The sequence below is a fragment of the Ceratina calcarata genome, unplaced genomic scaffold (assembly GCF_001652005.2).
Source record: "Ceratina calcarata isolate Rehan_Ccalc_2016 unplaced genomic scaffold, ASM165200v1 scaffold116.2, whole genome shotgun sequence".
Taxonomy (NCBI): Eukaryota; Metazoa; Arthropoda; class Insecta; order Hymenoptera; family Apidae; genus Ceratina; species Ceratina calcarata.
This window is the reverse complement of record NW_017132550.1, coordinates 276,228-289,210: the sequence shown is the minus strand read 5'-3', so window position 1 is coordinate 289,210 and position 12,983 is coordinate 276,228. Positions and strand designations below refer to the sequence as shown.

The 12,983-nt window shown below is 39.6% G+C and overlaps 3 protein-coding genes across 5 annotated transcripts; 1 reads left to right on the top strand and 2 right to left on the bottom strand.

Annotated features, from left to right (window-relative positions):
* Nucleotides 1-190: 190 nt before the first annotated feature.
* On the bottom strand, nucleotides 191-3,442 carry Eno (alpha-enolase). The gene is made up of 7 exons (XM_018023295.2): nucleotides 3,247-3,442; nucleotides 2,564-2,666; nucleotides 2,221-2,394; nucleotides 2,000-2,157; nucleotides 1,621-1,921; nucleotides 1,252-1,538; nucleotides 191-1,172 (listed from the first exon to the last, which is right to left on the bottom strand). Exons 2-7 carry the CDS (start codon nucleotides 2,624-2,626, stop codon nucleotides 851-853), a joined length of 1,305 nt encoding a protein of 434 aa, XP_017878784.1. The 5' UTR covers nucleotides 2,627-2,666; nucleotides 3,247-3,442; the 3' UTR covers nucleotides 191-850.
* A 10-nt stretch (nucleotides 3,443-3,452) lies between these two features.
* Nucleotides 3,453-6,508, top strand: NO66 (Bifunctional lysine-specific demethylase and histidyl-hydroxylase NO66). The gene is made up of 6 exons (XM_018023264.2): nucleotides 3,453-3,988; nucleotides 4,097-4,689; nucleotides 4,747-5,024; nucleotides 5,089-5,821; nucleotides 5,910-6,096; nucleotides 6,171-6,508. The coding sequence occupies exons 2-6, from the start codon at nucleotides 4,097-4,099 to the stop codon at nucleotides 6,240-6,242; spliced, it is 1,863 nt and encodes a 620-aa protein (XP_017878753.1). The 5' UTR covers nucleotides 3,453-3,988; the 3' UTR covers nucleotides 6,243-6,508.
* A 3-nt stretch (nucleotides 6,509-6,511) lies between these two features.
* On the bottom strand, nucleotides 6,512-9,491 carry LOC108624184 (multiple coagulation factor deficiency protein 2 homolog). Of its 3 annotated transcripts, none has more exons than XM_018023315.2 (5): nucleotides 9,343-9,491; nucleotides 7,052-7,214; nucleotides 6,907-6,993; nucleotides 6,715-6,845; nucleotides 6,512-6,650 (listed from the first exon to the last, which is right to left on the bottom strand). In XM_018023315.2, exons 2-5 carry the CDS (start codon nucleotides 7,204-7,206, stop codon nucleotides 6,514-6,516), a joined length of 510 nt encoding a protein of 169 aa, XP_017878804.1. In that variant the 5' UTR covers nucleotides 7,207-7,214; nucleotides 9,343-9,491; the 3' UTR covers nucleotides 6,512-6,513. The 3 variants fall into 3 exon arrangements, with proteins under 3 accessions (XP_017878804.1, XP_017878795.1, XP_026668753.1); XM_018023306.2 differs by lacking the exon at nucleotides 9,343-9,491 and adding an exon at nucleotides 8,858-9,005; XM_026812952.1 differs by lacking the exon at nucleotides 9,343-9,491 and adding an exon at nucleotides 7,594-7,703.
* Between the last annotated feature and the right edge of the window lie 3,492 nt (nucleotides 9,492-12,983).

The window sequence follows — 12,983 nt, the reverse complement described above, 5'->3', positions numbered from 1 at the left end:
ATAGTTTTTTACTACTGTTTAATTAAAGAGCTGTACTTTTTAATTTAAGAATCATAAATTTTAATTCAATGAATAATAATGAATAATGATCTGCATTGCACTACCGACTATTCCAATTTAATACACATTTTGTATCGCGGATCGATAGAATGACAAAATTATATTCTAGTCACAGTTATCGAGGCCAGTGTAGGATAATTATAATTTTATTTCACTATCAACGTCCCATCAACGGGATTTACAGTGATTCTTATTTAAATAAACATCAGTTTATTTGTTTAACGATGTTTATGGCACACATACATAACATCTATTGTCTTTAAAATTTATTGTTCATTGATAAACCATTTGTGCTTCTAAATTGGCTTGGGATCGATATTAAATAGCTATAGCTCTGATCTAATTTAATCACGATATGATTGAGAAAGGGACAGGAACAAAAATAGGAAAAATACTTCGGTGTTCGACAGCACAAATGCCAATTACCCTTAAATTATATTTCAATCGCGACAAATAAGTAAAATCGAAGACGACGCACTTTTATTAACGCGACAACAATGTATCGTGTGCTTTCGTTAAACTATAAATATTTAAATCTTTTATTCCTTGACTTAGAAAGTTCACCGTTCATTTCATAGGAAGCTACCTTAAAACCAGAAGATACTCGCCTCCTCCTACTTAAAAACTAGGAGAGCTTTAATAAAAAAAACAATCTTGATAAAGTAAATAGAATGTCTTTAAATTATTCGATGGACGATGTAACCAGTACTACGTCATTATAATTGATCAATATCTATATATAATGTGCCATAAAGCTTCAATTGGTTCGATTCAGTTAGATATCAGGCTATCACGCGTGGGGGTTGCGGAACTTCTCTCCGGCGTATTTCGCATTCGCTCCCAGCTCCTCTTCGATACGAAGAATCTGGTTGTATTTGGCCAGACGTTCCGAACGACACGGAGCACCGGTTTTTATCTGTCCAGTGGACAAGCCAACGACCAAATCGGCTATGAAAGTGTCTTCGGTTTCACCGGAGCGATGGGAGACCATGGTGCCCCATCCAGCGCTCTTAGCCAGCTTGTGAGCATTTATGGACTCGGTCACTGTGCCGATCTGATTGACCTTCAACAGCAGGCAGTTACACGCCTTCTTGTCGATGGCCGTCTTGATCCTATCATCGATAAAGGTGATATGAGATACGATAATATAATGATAACATAAAATATGCAATACTGATTTCTGACTGTTACCTCTCGGGGTTCGTCACGGTGAGATCGTCGCCGACGATTTGAATGGGTGTTGACGAAGTGATCGACGTCCACGAATCCCAATCATCCTGATCGAACGGATCCTCGATGGAAACGATCGGGAACTCCTTGACGAAGTCCAGATACAGATTCTTCAAAGCTTGTGGTTCCAGATATGTAGCGGGGTCGGACTTCTCGTTCTTGAAGTCCAAATCGTACTTGCCGCTCTTGTGGAATTCAGAGGCGGCCACGTCCATGCCAATTTTTATTTTTCCTTCGTATCCGGCAACCTGATTCGAGATTAGAATTTATAAAAATGGATCGATGAAGTTGTAGCTTATACAGAGCTGAAGATCTTTACTTAAGACGTACTTTGATGGCATCGATAATTAAGTTAAGAGCTTCCTTGTTCTCCAAAATGTTCGGTGCGAAGCCGCCCTCGTCTCCGACAGCCGTGGCATCAAGACCGAACTTCTTCTTAATACCATTCTTCAAATGGTGATACACTTCGGTACCCATTTTCATCGCTTCCGTGAAATTGGAAGCCCCAGTTGGTAGAATCATGAATTCCTGCATAGCAAGCTTGTTGCCGGCGTGCGAGCCACCGTTGATCACATTGAAAGCTGGGACTGGCAGGATTATGTTCGCGTTGCCGGCCAATTCTGCAATGTATCTGTACAAAATAATAAGAAGTGCTTAAAAATCGTAAATAGTAAGAAGTATCATCGGGAAGAACAGAAGCTGTTCTTACTTGTACAAAGGAACGCCCTTGTTAGCAGCTCCAGCTTTGCACACTGCCAAAGAGACTCCCAGAAGTGCGTTAGCACCCAACTTAGATTTGTTTGGCGTGCCATCGAGTTTCAGTAAAAAGTTATCAATATCCGTTTGCTGGGTGACTTCCAAGTTGGCCTATGAAACAAATAATGAACAAGTCAACTCAAGATCTAATATTTGATTGAAGTTTCCTAGTACCTTTAATAATTCAGGTGTAATAATAGTATTAATGTTGTCTACAGCCTTGAAGACAGATTTTCCATGGTATTTCGATTTATCTCCATCCCTAAGTTCCAAAGCTTCGTGGACACCGGTAGAAGCACCAGATGGTACCTCTGCTCTGAATAAACCTTTATCTGTTACAAGATCAACCTACAAAATAAAATGAATTCCAATCAATTTCATAATCGTAAGAGAGTTTTATGAGAGCTTAAGAGTTACATTTCAGTATAGTGTCAGTGTTGGCATAAATTATGTAATGCTTAAGAAAATTATGAGACAATTTCTTAAATGTTTCCTAGTATATTTATAAAATTCTTACCTCCACAGTAGGGTTACCACGGGAGTCGAAGATCTGACGTGCCTTGATGCTGACAATCGGCATTTCGCTGCTGCTACAAGTACTGTACTTTATCGATGTAAATCTAAAATAGAAACCGACAAGAATAACAGGATGCTCGCTGAAGTCAATCAAAGATCATTGTAAATTTTATCTCTTGCAATTAGTTTAACACGAACGTGACACGATACAACCTCCAAATTGTAACAGAGTAGCCTATTACTGTAAGAATGCTACGTTTTCGACTTGAGAATCATCGAGTAATTATTAAATAATCGTTGTCAAATGATTGTGTGAACGTGTAAAATACCGGTGAACGATCTTTTCCTGAAAGTATCTCAATCTCATATTTTCTACTTTGACCTTGACAAGGTCACTGGAATAGATCTATACGAGCAATTCCGAGCGGAATGAACGATCTTTCGGTTAAGAATGAACGAAATTCCTACGGATCACTTGAAACTGTTAATAATCGGGTGTTCAGTGACCTTACACGATGAAGTTTCGCCAATTGGCGACACGCGTTAAGAACATTCTCTCTTTGGATTTTCCTCGGCTAACAAAACACGGTGAACAAAATGGAGATAAAGAGTACCGATATGTGAAGCCGATGTGCCGGAATTTACAGTGAAGAACTGGAATTATTCGTGGGAAATACCGCTCACCTGACGCGCGACGATTCTCCTCGGCCGTGCGACGTAGAATGATATTATTTCACGTCCTACAGTTGACCTCTCGAGAGCCGCTATCCTATCGATTTTGATTCCGTTTCCTCCGGCTCGCCCAATCACGAGCTCTTCCTTCGATTCGAATTACTCCCCGACGCTGAACACGTATATTTGCACAGACGTTGTCTCGCAAAAATCTGATAGAACCCTTGGGATTAACTAAATTTTGTAAGAATGTTCAACGAAAGTATTACGAACAGGAAATCAAAGAGAAAATCAGCTGTGGGTTTTTATATTCGTTGGAAATCCCTAGCAGACTACTAGTGGACTACTATAGTTTAGCAGTGGGAGCTATATCTTCTTATAAAATGTTAAACACCGGGTCTCTTGAGCAATTTTAAATATATTGAGCAACTAAAATATTTTGATTATAAAATAGGATATATGGAGGAGCAGCTCATAAACTTTCATGATTGTATTAATAAGTCAAATAAACTGTTTGTTAATATTATTGTTAAAATAATAGACAATAAATGATACATTCAACTATAATTGTTAACTATAATACTGGTACCGCGGAATTGTAGCTATCAGGACCACGTGTTCTGACAGCATGCAGTGATAAATTCTATTTTGAATATTCTGTGATAACAATAATAATTTACTTACAGCTCCTCCAAAATTAAACCGAGTTATTACGATTGAGATCACTGTAAACAATTCTATATAATAATTCAAGGTAACGCAAAGTGGGATATTTTAATTTTAAAAAACGATACATAACCATACTCAGTCGGAGGATCTATGAATTACTTACTCGCTACGTCCTTTAAAATATATTTCTTAGATGCTCAAGTGTCGTGAACCAGTGTCCGCGTTCGCGATGTATTCTACGAAACGCAAGAGCGTAGAATCGTCGACGAACTCGAAGAAATTGAAGAGGAAACACAGTACCCCAGAGAGGAAGGTTTCGAGGAACGACACGAAAGTCAAAACGCGAAAGAAACCAAGAGAAACATCCGTAAAGCAGAACCTAGTCGGGACGAACGGAGTTCTCGCAAATAAAACACAAAATGTGAAGAAAAAAAGTAGTACAGTAATGTCAAGTAAGACGAGTTCAAACAAGAAGAGTGGACTGATACAAAAACTTGTACACAAAAAGGAAAATAAAAGGAAGGTCGAAGAAGCTGAGAAGTCTAAGTCGAGCGTGAAGAATACCCTTGTAACTGTGAATTCTGGCGTTGCAAAGATGAAACGAGTCAAGCATAAGCAGCAGAAACAAAGTAAGAAGATGAAGCTGGTGAAGAAAATCGACTTAGATTCGGTTGATCATATTCAACATAAAATGACAATTGAGAAGAATCATGAGAATCCATTGGAGACGAGTCGTGCAACGCTTGAGTGGTTAATTCAACCAGTGAAAGTTGAAGATTTCTTCGAGTAAGTTCAGCTGTAATTATCAAGGAACATCTTTGTCCAAATTTATTATGTTTCCAGAAAGAATTGGGAAAAGACACCGATCCACATTAAAAGGAACTTCCCTAAATACTATAAAATGTTAATGTCTACTCCAATGATCGATAAGATCTTAAGAGAGAATTCTGTTGTATATTCAAAGAACATCGATATCACCTCGTATGCAAATGATGTTAGAGAAACTCATAATCCTGTGGGCAGAGCACATCCCAATGTCGTCTGGGATTACTACAGGAATGGCTGCTCCGTTAGGCTGTTAAATCCACAGGCTTATATGCCAAAACTGTATTCGTTGAATGGTAATTACCTCGAACATGCAACAATATGTCAAAACAATACCGCTAAAATTCGTAATATTTACAGCAACACTCCAGGAGTTCTTCGGCTGCTTCGTAGGTGCGAATTCTTACTTGACTCCACCAAACAGCCAAGGTTTCGCACCTCACTACGACGACATCGAAGCTTTTATATTACAAATCGAGGGAAAGAAGAGGTGGAGGCTGTACAAACCACGGCATAAACACGAATACCTGTCGAGGTTCTCGTCTAGGAATTTCTTACAGTCAGAAATCGGCGAACCAATATTAGACACTGTGGTCAACGCTGGGGATCTGTTATACTTCCCACGAGGAACTATCCACCAGGGTGAAACGATAGACGATACCCACAGCCTTCACATCACGCTTAGCGTTTATCAGAAGAATAGCTGGGGCGATTTCATAGAAAAGCTACTTCCAGACGCTTTGTCCAACGCGGTAGAAAGTGATTGCGAATTCCGAAAGGGACTACCACCTGACTATCTGAGATACTGCGGTTGGTTGTACGACGACGTAGAAACCGACGTGAAAGAGGCGTTCAAAATGAAGATAAAGCACCTGTGCACTAAATTAATTGAGTACATTGACGTCGATATGGCTGCGGATCTGATGGCGAAGAATCACATTCAAGAGTTTCTGCCACCCGTTCTTTCGGAGACTGAAAAGAAGTGTTCCGTACTGGAAGACGGCTTGAGAATGATAGCGAACGGTGCAGTTGAGAATAGAGTACAAATAGAGCTTGATACAAGGATCAGATTACTGAGATATCATTGCATAAGGTGAAATGAAATTGATGTTCCATGAAATACTCGATACGAAATGGGCGATTCGTTTGTAAATTAACTGGTTATTGTTATTTTACCGTAGAGTAATCGCAGAGGAGGAGGTTTTTAGAATATATTACTCGACTGAAAATTCGAAGGAGTATCGCGAGTACGAACCTCAGTTTTTAGAAGTCGGCGTGGAATTCATACCAGCTATTCAAGAGATAATAACGCGATACCCTGAATTCATGCGCGTGGAAGATCTCCCGATCGATGGCGAAGACAACAAAGTAAGTATTAACGCTTAAAAATCGTTGCATAAGCACAGTGCCAGATATTATTTTTCGAAACTTTTTTTTTTCAGATACAGATAGCGAAGGATCTGTGGGAGAAGTGTCTAATCGTGACAGATATCCCGTTATGCCCACTGGATTAATCGTGTACATTTGTAAAAAGAAATATTGGAATTTAAACGTCGCTGAAGGTATTAATATGACGATATAATGAAATTGATGATTTGATATGTGCCATTAGTAAACTTGATATCATTTAGTAAACGCAGATTTGTAAAAAAAAACTCCTTTTTCATTAATACCCACCGTCAAAATTACTTGTATTAAAAAATTGTTCTTTCGTACGTTTACATCGTACAAATAATAAAAAATGTCATAGGTACATTTGTATTGGACCAGAATTGTTCAGGGGTTTCATGTATCAGTGTCCACTTTATTGTCTTTTCTAGCCTGAGTAATGTGATCCCTCTGCCTACCTAGCACGTATTCGTCGTACCCGAGATACCCATCGTGATCCAGATCGTCTATAGTCAATACAGTATCAACTAATCCTATACAAAAACAAAAAACAATTGCAAAAACAGACGTCGAAAAAGAGAATGCAAATTTACGTACCCACGATCATTGGGAAATCGTCCTCGTAATTAAGTTTGGCTTTTAAATTCTCGTCGTCGTGAAAAGAATGCTGAAGCGCGTAAAGGATTTCCAGTCCGTCCAACTTAGCATTATTATCGATATCGTGAATTCTATAATTAATAAATTAATCAGTAAATCACGTTTCCTTGTTTACACTTTCATAAGACATACTTGAAGTAGTGGAATTCGATTTCTTCCACGGTCATGTTAGAAAAGTCCATCTGCTCCGCCATGGGTCCGATGTCTTCCTTCAAATGCCTGAAATTTTATGTCTCGCTCACGGAAAGAAGATTTAATTAATTATTTTAACGCTTACGTAGCGTCGTGTAACAGTTCCGAATCTTGAGTTATCTTGACGTCCTTTTGGGGCGAGTAATGATGATGGGAGGCATCGTTTCGCGGGTGATGAGGTCCACGGAAACCATCCGAGAAGCCCATCATTAGAACCATGAGTATTCCACCAGTAAACATTTGTTTGCCTGAAAGCAAAGCAAATTTAATAGGTATTTTTTAAATAACAATCATCGAGACAAACACATTCTGCTTTGAATCAAAATTCTCTTTCATGTTCCAAAAATTATAATTCCTCACGGAGTATACATATTTTACATACTAATTTTTATATCGTTATACAATAAAAAAACATGCGTATTGTAAAGAATTAATTGAAAGTAATATGATCCACGTTAAACGATATCTCGCTTAAAGATTTTCAAGGAAGAGAGACGTAAGCTAGCACGAGGCCAAAGTTCCTGACGACTGATGTGTAGCAAATCTGGGGCCCGACGCCCCGTTCTGTTCGCCCCCCCGGGGTCCAATCTAAATCAATGGGCTTGTGGGTAATCGCATAATAATTACCGGGACCCCCCCTACCGCCCATCTGTCGCTAGCCAACGGGGTTTCAACCCCCTACAAGTGGCAACGTAGTAGACGTCTCAGCAGGTCCTATTGTCGACTGACCGGTGGAAGGAATCTATCACGCGGTGTGCCAGTTCTACAGATCTGCTGATTTCTATTCAAGTTAGGCAAGCCAGAGATACCAGCTCGCATCAAAAGAGATTATATCGTAAGTTAAAACACTATTAAATATAAATTAACAAATGTTTCGTCGATCCTTCATTTATTTCTTATCTAAATTGTAGTATTCTAATTTGATCATTCATCAGTGTGGTTGCATCGCATTTCAGCAATTTAAAAAAAAATGATTCAATACCAGAAAATGCGTATTACGTAGAACAACTGTTTTTGAAAAGTGCAACCCTAACAGTCCTAAGCGGAGCAAACATATCAAGCTTTTAGTCATAGTCAAATACTCGAGTATTGTTTCGAGAACAAACTCGGAGGTGTTAAAAGACACTGAATCCGTGGTACTTAGGAATCAATTTTCTATGGACTTAACGCTGGCTGGAGCGAGAATGCATATGTTGAGGGGGAGACTTTCCTCGAGGGGGCTCTCGATGCAAGTGGACCCCCCCGGGGCCTGGTCACCCTACGCGGAACAATCCCCCTTGTCCTTTGGTGTCGAAATCTATAAATAATTTATATCATTTGGTCCATTCACTATGGGGAGAGCCCATATGTACCTGTGTCGCCTTACAGGGGACTTGTCACCGCTCCAGATTTCTTTCCTCTTTTACAGTACTCCTGCATTAATCGTGTTTGAAGAGAGCACGAGAGGACGATTTAAATTGATACTTATAAAACAAGAGTACAAGTGCACCCTTCCAAATATTTTCTTTTTTTAATTTCATTAGAAGCAAGGAAGAGGACGAGGACTCTTGTCTATTATCATAAATTGACAGGCATTTGCGATATTTTGCGCAACCACATTAATTCGTATTAATTAGAATTATTTTAATATAAAATGAAATTAAAGATTTACCATTAATGAATTATAAGTATCTGCTTTTATTCAAAGAGAACGACTCTTTTACATATTTAAAGAACCCGCTCACCCCCGACCGGTTCGCAATCCGTGACTATCGAGTCGCGTATCTCGAATCGAGTAAGGGTAGTTTCAACCCCTATCGGATTAGGTTACTATATCCTAGCCTTAAATCTATCCGCTCTGCGAGCTCGATATCGGAGGCCGAAACTAAAATAGAATGAATGAGTCTTTTACCTGAATAAATTTCGTCTTAGAAATATCGGTGGATCGCTCGTTATTTTTGGGTGTAGTTTGCAAAGTGGTCGATTTTGCTTCTGTCAACGGAACGGGGCGACATTTATCGACCTTGTTCCATCGAGCACGCGTACTCGCGGAGTTGCTCTCTGGGGTAGTTTCCCCTTAAAGCGGGTCATTTCGGTTTTGAATTTTCAAGAATAAAATTAATTTGACAGATACAGAAATCTACATGAAAAAATCGATTGTTCAAATTCCAACGATGTTACAAATTATCCCACCGTCTGACTCTTTTACATATTTAAAGAACCCGCTCACCCCCGACCGGTTCGCAATCCGTGACTATCGAGTCGCGTATCTCGAATCGAGTAAGGGTAGTTTCAACCCCTATCGGATTAGGTTACTATATCCTAGCCTTAAATCTATCCGCTCTGCGAGCTCGATATCGGAGGCCGAAACTAAAATAGAATGAATGAGTCTTTTACCTGAATAAATTTCGTCTTAGAAATATCGGTGGATCGCTCGTTATTTTTGGGTGTAGTTTGCAAAGTGGTCGATTTTGCTTCTGTCAACGGAACGGGGCGACATTTATCGACCTTGTTCCATCGAGCACGCGTACTCGCGGAGTTGCTCTCTGGGGTAGTTTCCCCTTAAAGCGGGTCATTTCGGTTTTGAATTTTCAAGAATAAAATTAATTTGACAGATACAGAAATCTACATGAAAAAATCGATTGTTCAAATTCCAACGATGTTACAAATTATCCCACCGTCTATAATTAAGAGAATCTTTAAATTACCATAAACTGGAAAATATTATAAATTACATATTATAATATTAATTATATAATTTAATGAAAATGTCAGCAGTAGAAAGAATGAAAAATAAATATGGAATACTATTAGAAACTGGATAGTTTGTCGGATCTGTTACATAAATCGCATTACACTCTGGTTTCCCTAAAAAGCAGCAGAAATTCATCGCAAAAGATTCTGAGAAAAATGTATGCTGTTCTACCGTCTTTAATCGATTCTACGCTCACTTTCGATTAGAAAATAGAGGAGAGAGAACGTAGGAAGTCAACGGTAAGAAGAGATCGAGAGGAAATAAATATGAAATTAAACTAACGATGAAAACAAGTAGGAAAAAGAGCGGAGGGAAAATGGGAAACTCTACTAGCACATACGAGCAACAAAAAGGATGGTACAAAAGGAGGAGAGAGGAGCGTGGAAAGGAGGACGAGAGAAAAAAAAGTGATAGCGGAGAGGAAAAACAGGGAATTGGACAGTATGCGAGGATCGAAAAAGAAAAACAGAGGAACGGAGGAGTGGTAGGACGAAATAAAGTGGGAAAATAAAAGGTGGAAGAGAGGGAAACGTTCGCGAATCAGGAAGAGGGAACGAAGGGGATGCGTGTATGTGTCGAGGGTTGAAAACTAGTAGCGATGGCATTAAGCACCTCGCAAGTGCCATACAGCATTCGAGTATATAATACTCGAATATTAATGAAGTAAAAAAATCTATATGAGAGTGCCATAGAAAAATTAAATATCAGAATTCGAAAGAAGTCTCTTAAAAAAGGGAAAACCGTAATACGAGTATAAATGCAATTAATAAAAGATATAGTATATGTAAATCAACAGTTTTGAACAATAGTTACTTTAATAAATTTGTATAGAACAAACACATATCGTCAATCTTATTATTTTTATTAACATGTATAAGTAACTGGTAATTCGCTCTAATAATATGAAAATGAACTGGGATTGATCGTCGGGTAGTTAACGAATTGAACTTGATCCCATCTCTAAAAAGAGGTGGGTGGATAGGTGGGTGGCAGCGAGAAGGGGGGGGGGTGAAGAAGGTGGAAGAGGAGGACGAGAGGAGGGCGAGGGTGCGTTGCGTGCACGCGTGTGTGAGTGACAGAGAGGAACCAGGATGGGTCTCCGGTCGCCATGGCGACCACCGTCGCCTAAAGCTATGCTTTTATTGATTCCAAGCCGCAAACAATGTACAGGAGTGGATGTTTCGCTCTCTGTTCCCTCTCCCTCTATCTATCCGTCTGGATAGAGCCGAGGTGTATTAACAGGAACGGGTATGTATCCCGAAATACCGATACCCATGGGCACGTGCCCCAGAAAAGCTGGGTCACGCGAGGCAGCTGGAAACCCCCCCTCGGTTTCCATTAATTTATACTCGGCAAACTAAACTTACGTCTACCTCGCGATAGTCCAGCGAACTTAGATCAACACAATAAATACCCGAGTCCTGTCTGCCTATTTCATTTGTTGATCAGAACTGGACTTTGCCAAAAACGATTTTTCTTATGCTTTAACTTAATCTGCGTCTCAACTCGTGACTCAAAATTTCCTCGATAATTAAAACTGAACAAATCTTTAAGAGTGACTGGTATTCTTTTACACCTATTTATAAAAACATAAAATTATCTACCACTAGTCGGTTTTTAGTTATGGTACCACAGAGGATAGACAGACGAACGGATGATAGACTGTTGACTGATCACTGCAATTATCAAACAAAACCGTGTTAATTCTCGTTTGCCAAAGAGAAACGAAATTCTTTCTCTTTATTTCGAGCACCGAATCGAATCAATATAAGAACGAGCGTGAACCAAACGACGCGTGAGACCAACCGCGATCGAGTTTTCTACCCGATTGAAATGTAAACGGGGACCACCTATCGCGATATCTCGATCAGCGATTTCTAATAGGGAATCCGTTCACATGTGAAATTTCCTATTCTGCCCATTTGTTTGGTTCCTAAATCGGTGCCGCAGACAACGACTGTAAGTGAATCGTTGATTTATAAAATAATCCAGGCTTCTTTTACTATTTAATATTTAATCGAGTTTAAGACTGAAGTGAAACGCGACAGGAAAATTTGTACATCATAAATTTGCAGAGATTACTACGGGAAAAAGGGTCCGTAGATTTTCAATAATTATTCGCGACTGAACTCGCGGATATCTGCGGATGTGCGGAGACTCGGGCGGACGAGAGGAGGCAGAGGGGGTTGGCGGATTTCGAGAGTCGCGTTCAACCATCCGGAAGCTATGAATATATTATTCGACGGCCAGTTTCGGTAGTCCCGCCGATCGCTCGGATATACAGCCATCGATCACGGGCGCGTTGGCGCATCCCTTTGGGCCATTTTCATGCGTCAGAATTATTGCGACGCGTCCGCGCGTCGAACTCCGAATTTCGCGGAAAAAAATATATCAACAGGAAAAAAAGAAAAAATGTAGCCTCCGATAGTTTTACGAAATATCGAACGAAATAGGGAAGCCCAGGATTTCATGTCCGTGGGAGCGACTGTAACTATGATAGATGTTCAGATATAATAACTGCAATAATTATTACATAATAATTAACCAATTAACAAATCGACAGATTGTGCCACCGAGTTGTAACACATTTATTCTTTTATTATTCTTAGTTCTGCACACTTAGTAAAGAGAAAAAACATCGAAGGGGGTGGTAAGAGCTTTCCATAAAGCTTTTGCAAACCCTTTTTCGCCCTCCTTCGATTCAATCCACGAAGGTAAGCGGGAAATTGTTTTAAAAAATATTTTCTTAACCATGTTTACCCCCTTTTTTCGCCCAAGCGAAGAGAAACGAAAGGGGTGAGAATTGGTGACGCCACATCGCGGTTTTTCCGACTTGCACCCCCCTTTAAGGTTTCTCCACCCTTCCTCTTAGAGCGAACCGCCGTGTCCTCGATACAATTTTTTGAGGGAACAGTCTTAGGCAACCCTGAATAATGTTTACAGTCGAGGGTTGAAAACCTTTAAACGAGAAGCTTTCATTATCGCCGTAACATGTCGAATGGAAATTATGGCAAAATAGAAATGAAATTATATTTGTTACTTTTATTTGAAAGTTAATTCGGTTCACGATCCAGTAAATTTTACAATATTTAATTTCATTTCACTTTTAGACTGGAGATACTTTATTTTATCTTAGTTTTACACTTCACGCCTTTTTGGTTTCGTTTCCCGTTACTTTTAAACCAGCCCCTCCGCGGAACACAGCCTCGACGCTTTTTACCAGCGCGCTTTCCTCTTATTTTCGGCCAAGAGTTTCCCCAGTCAGCGTTACCTATGAACTCGT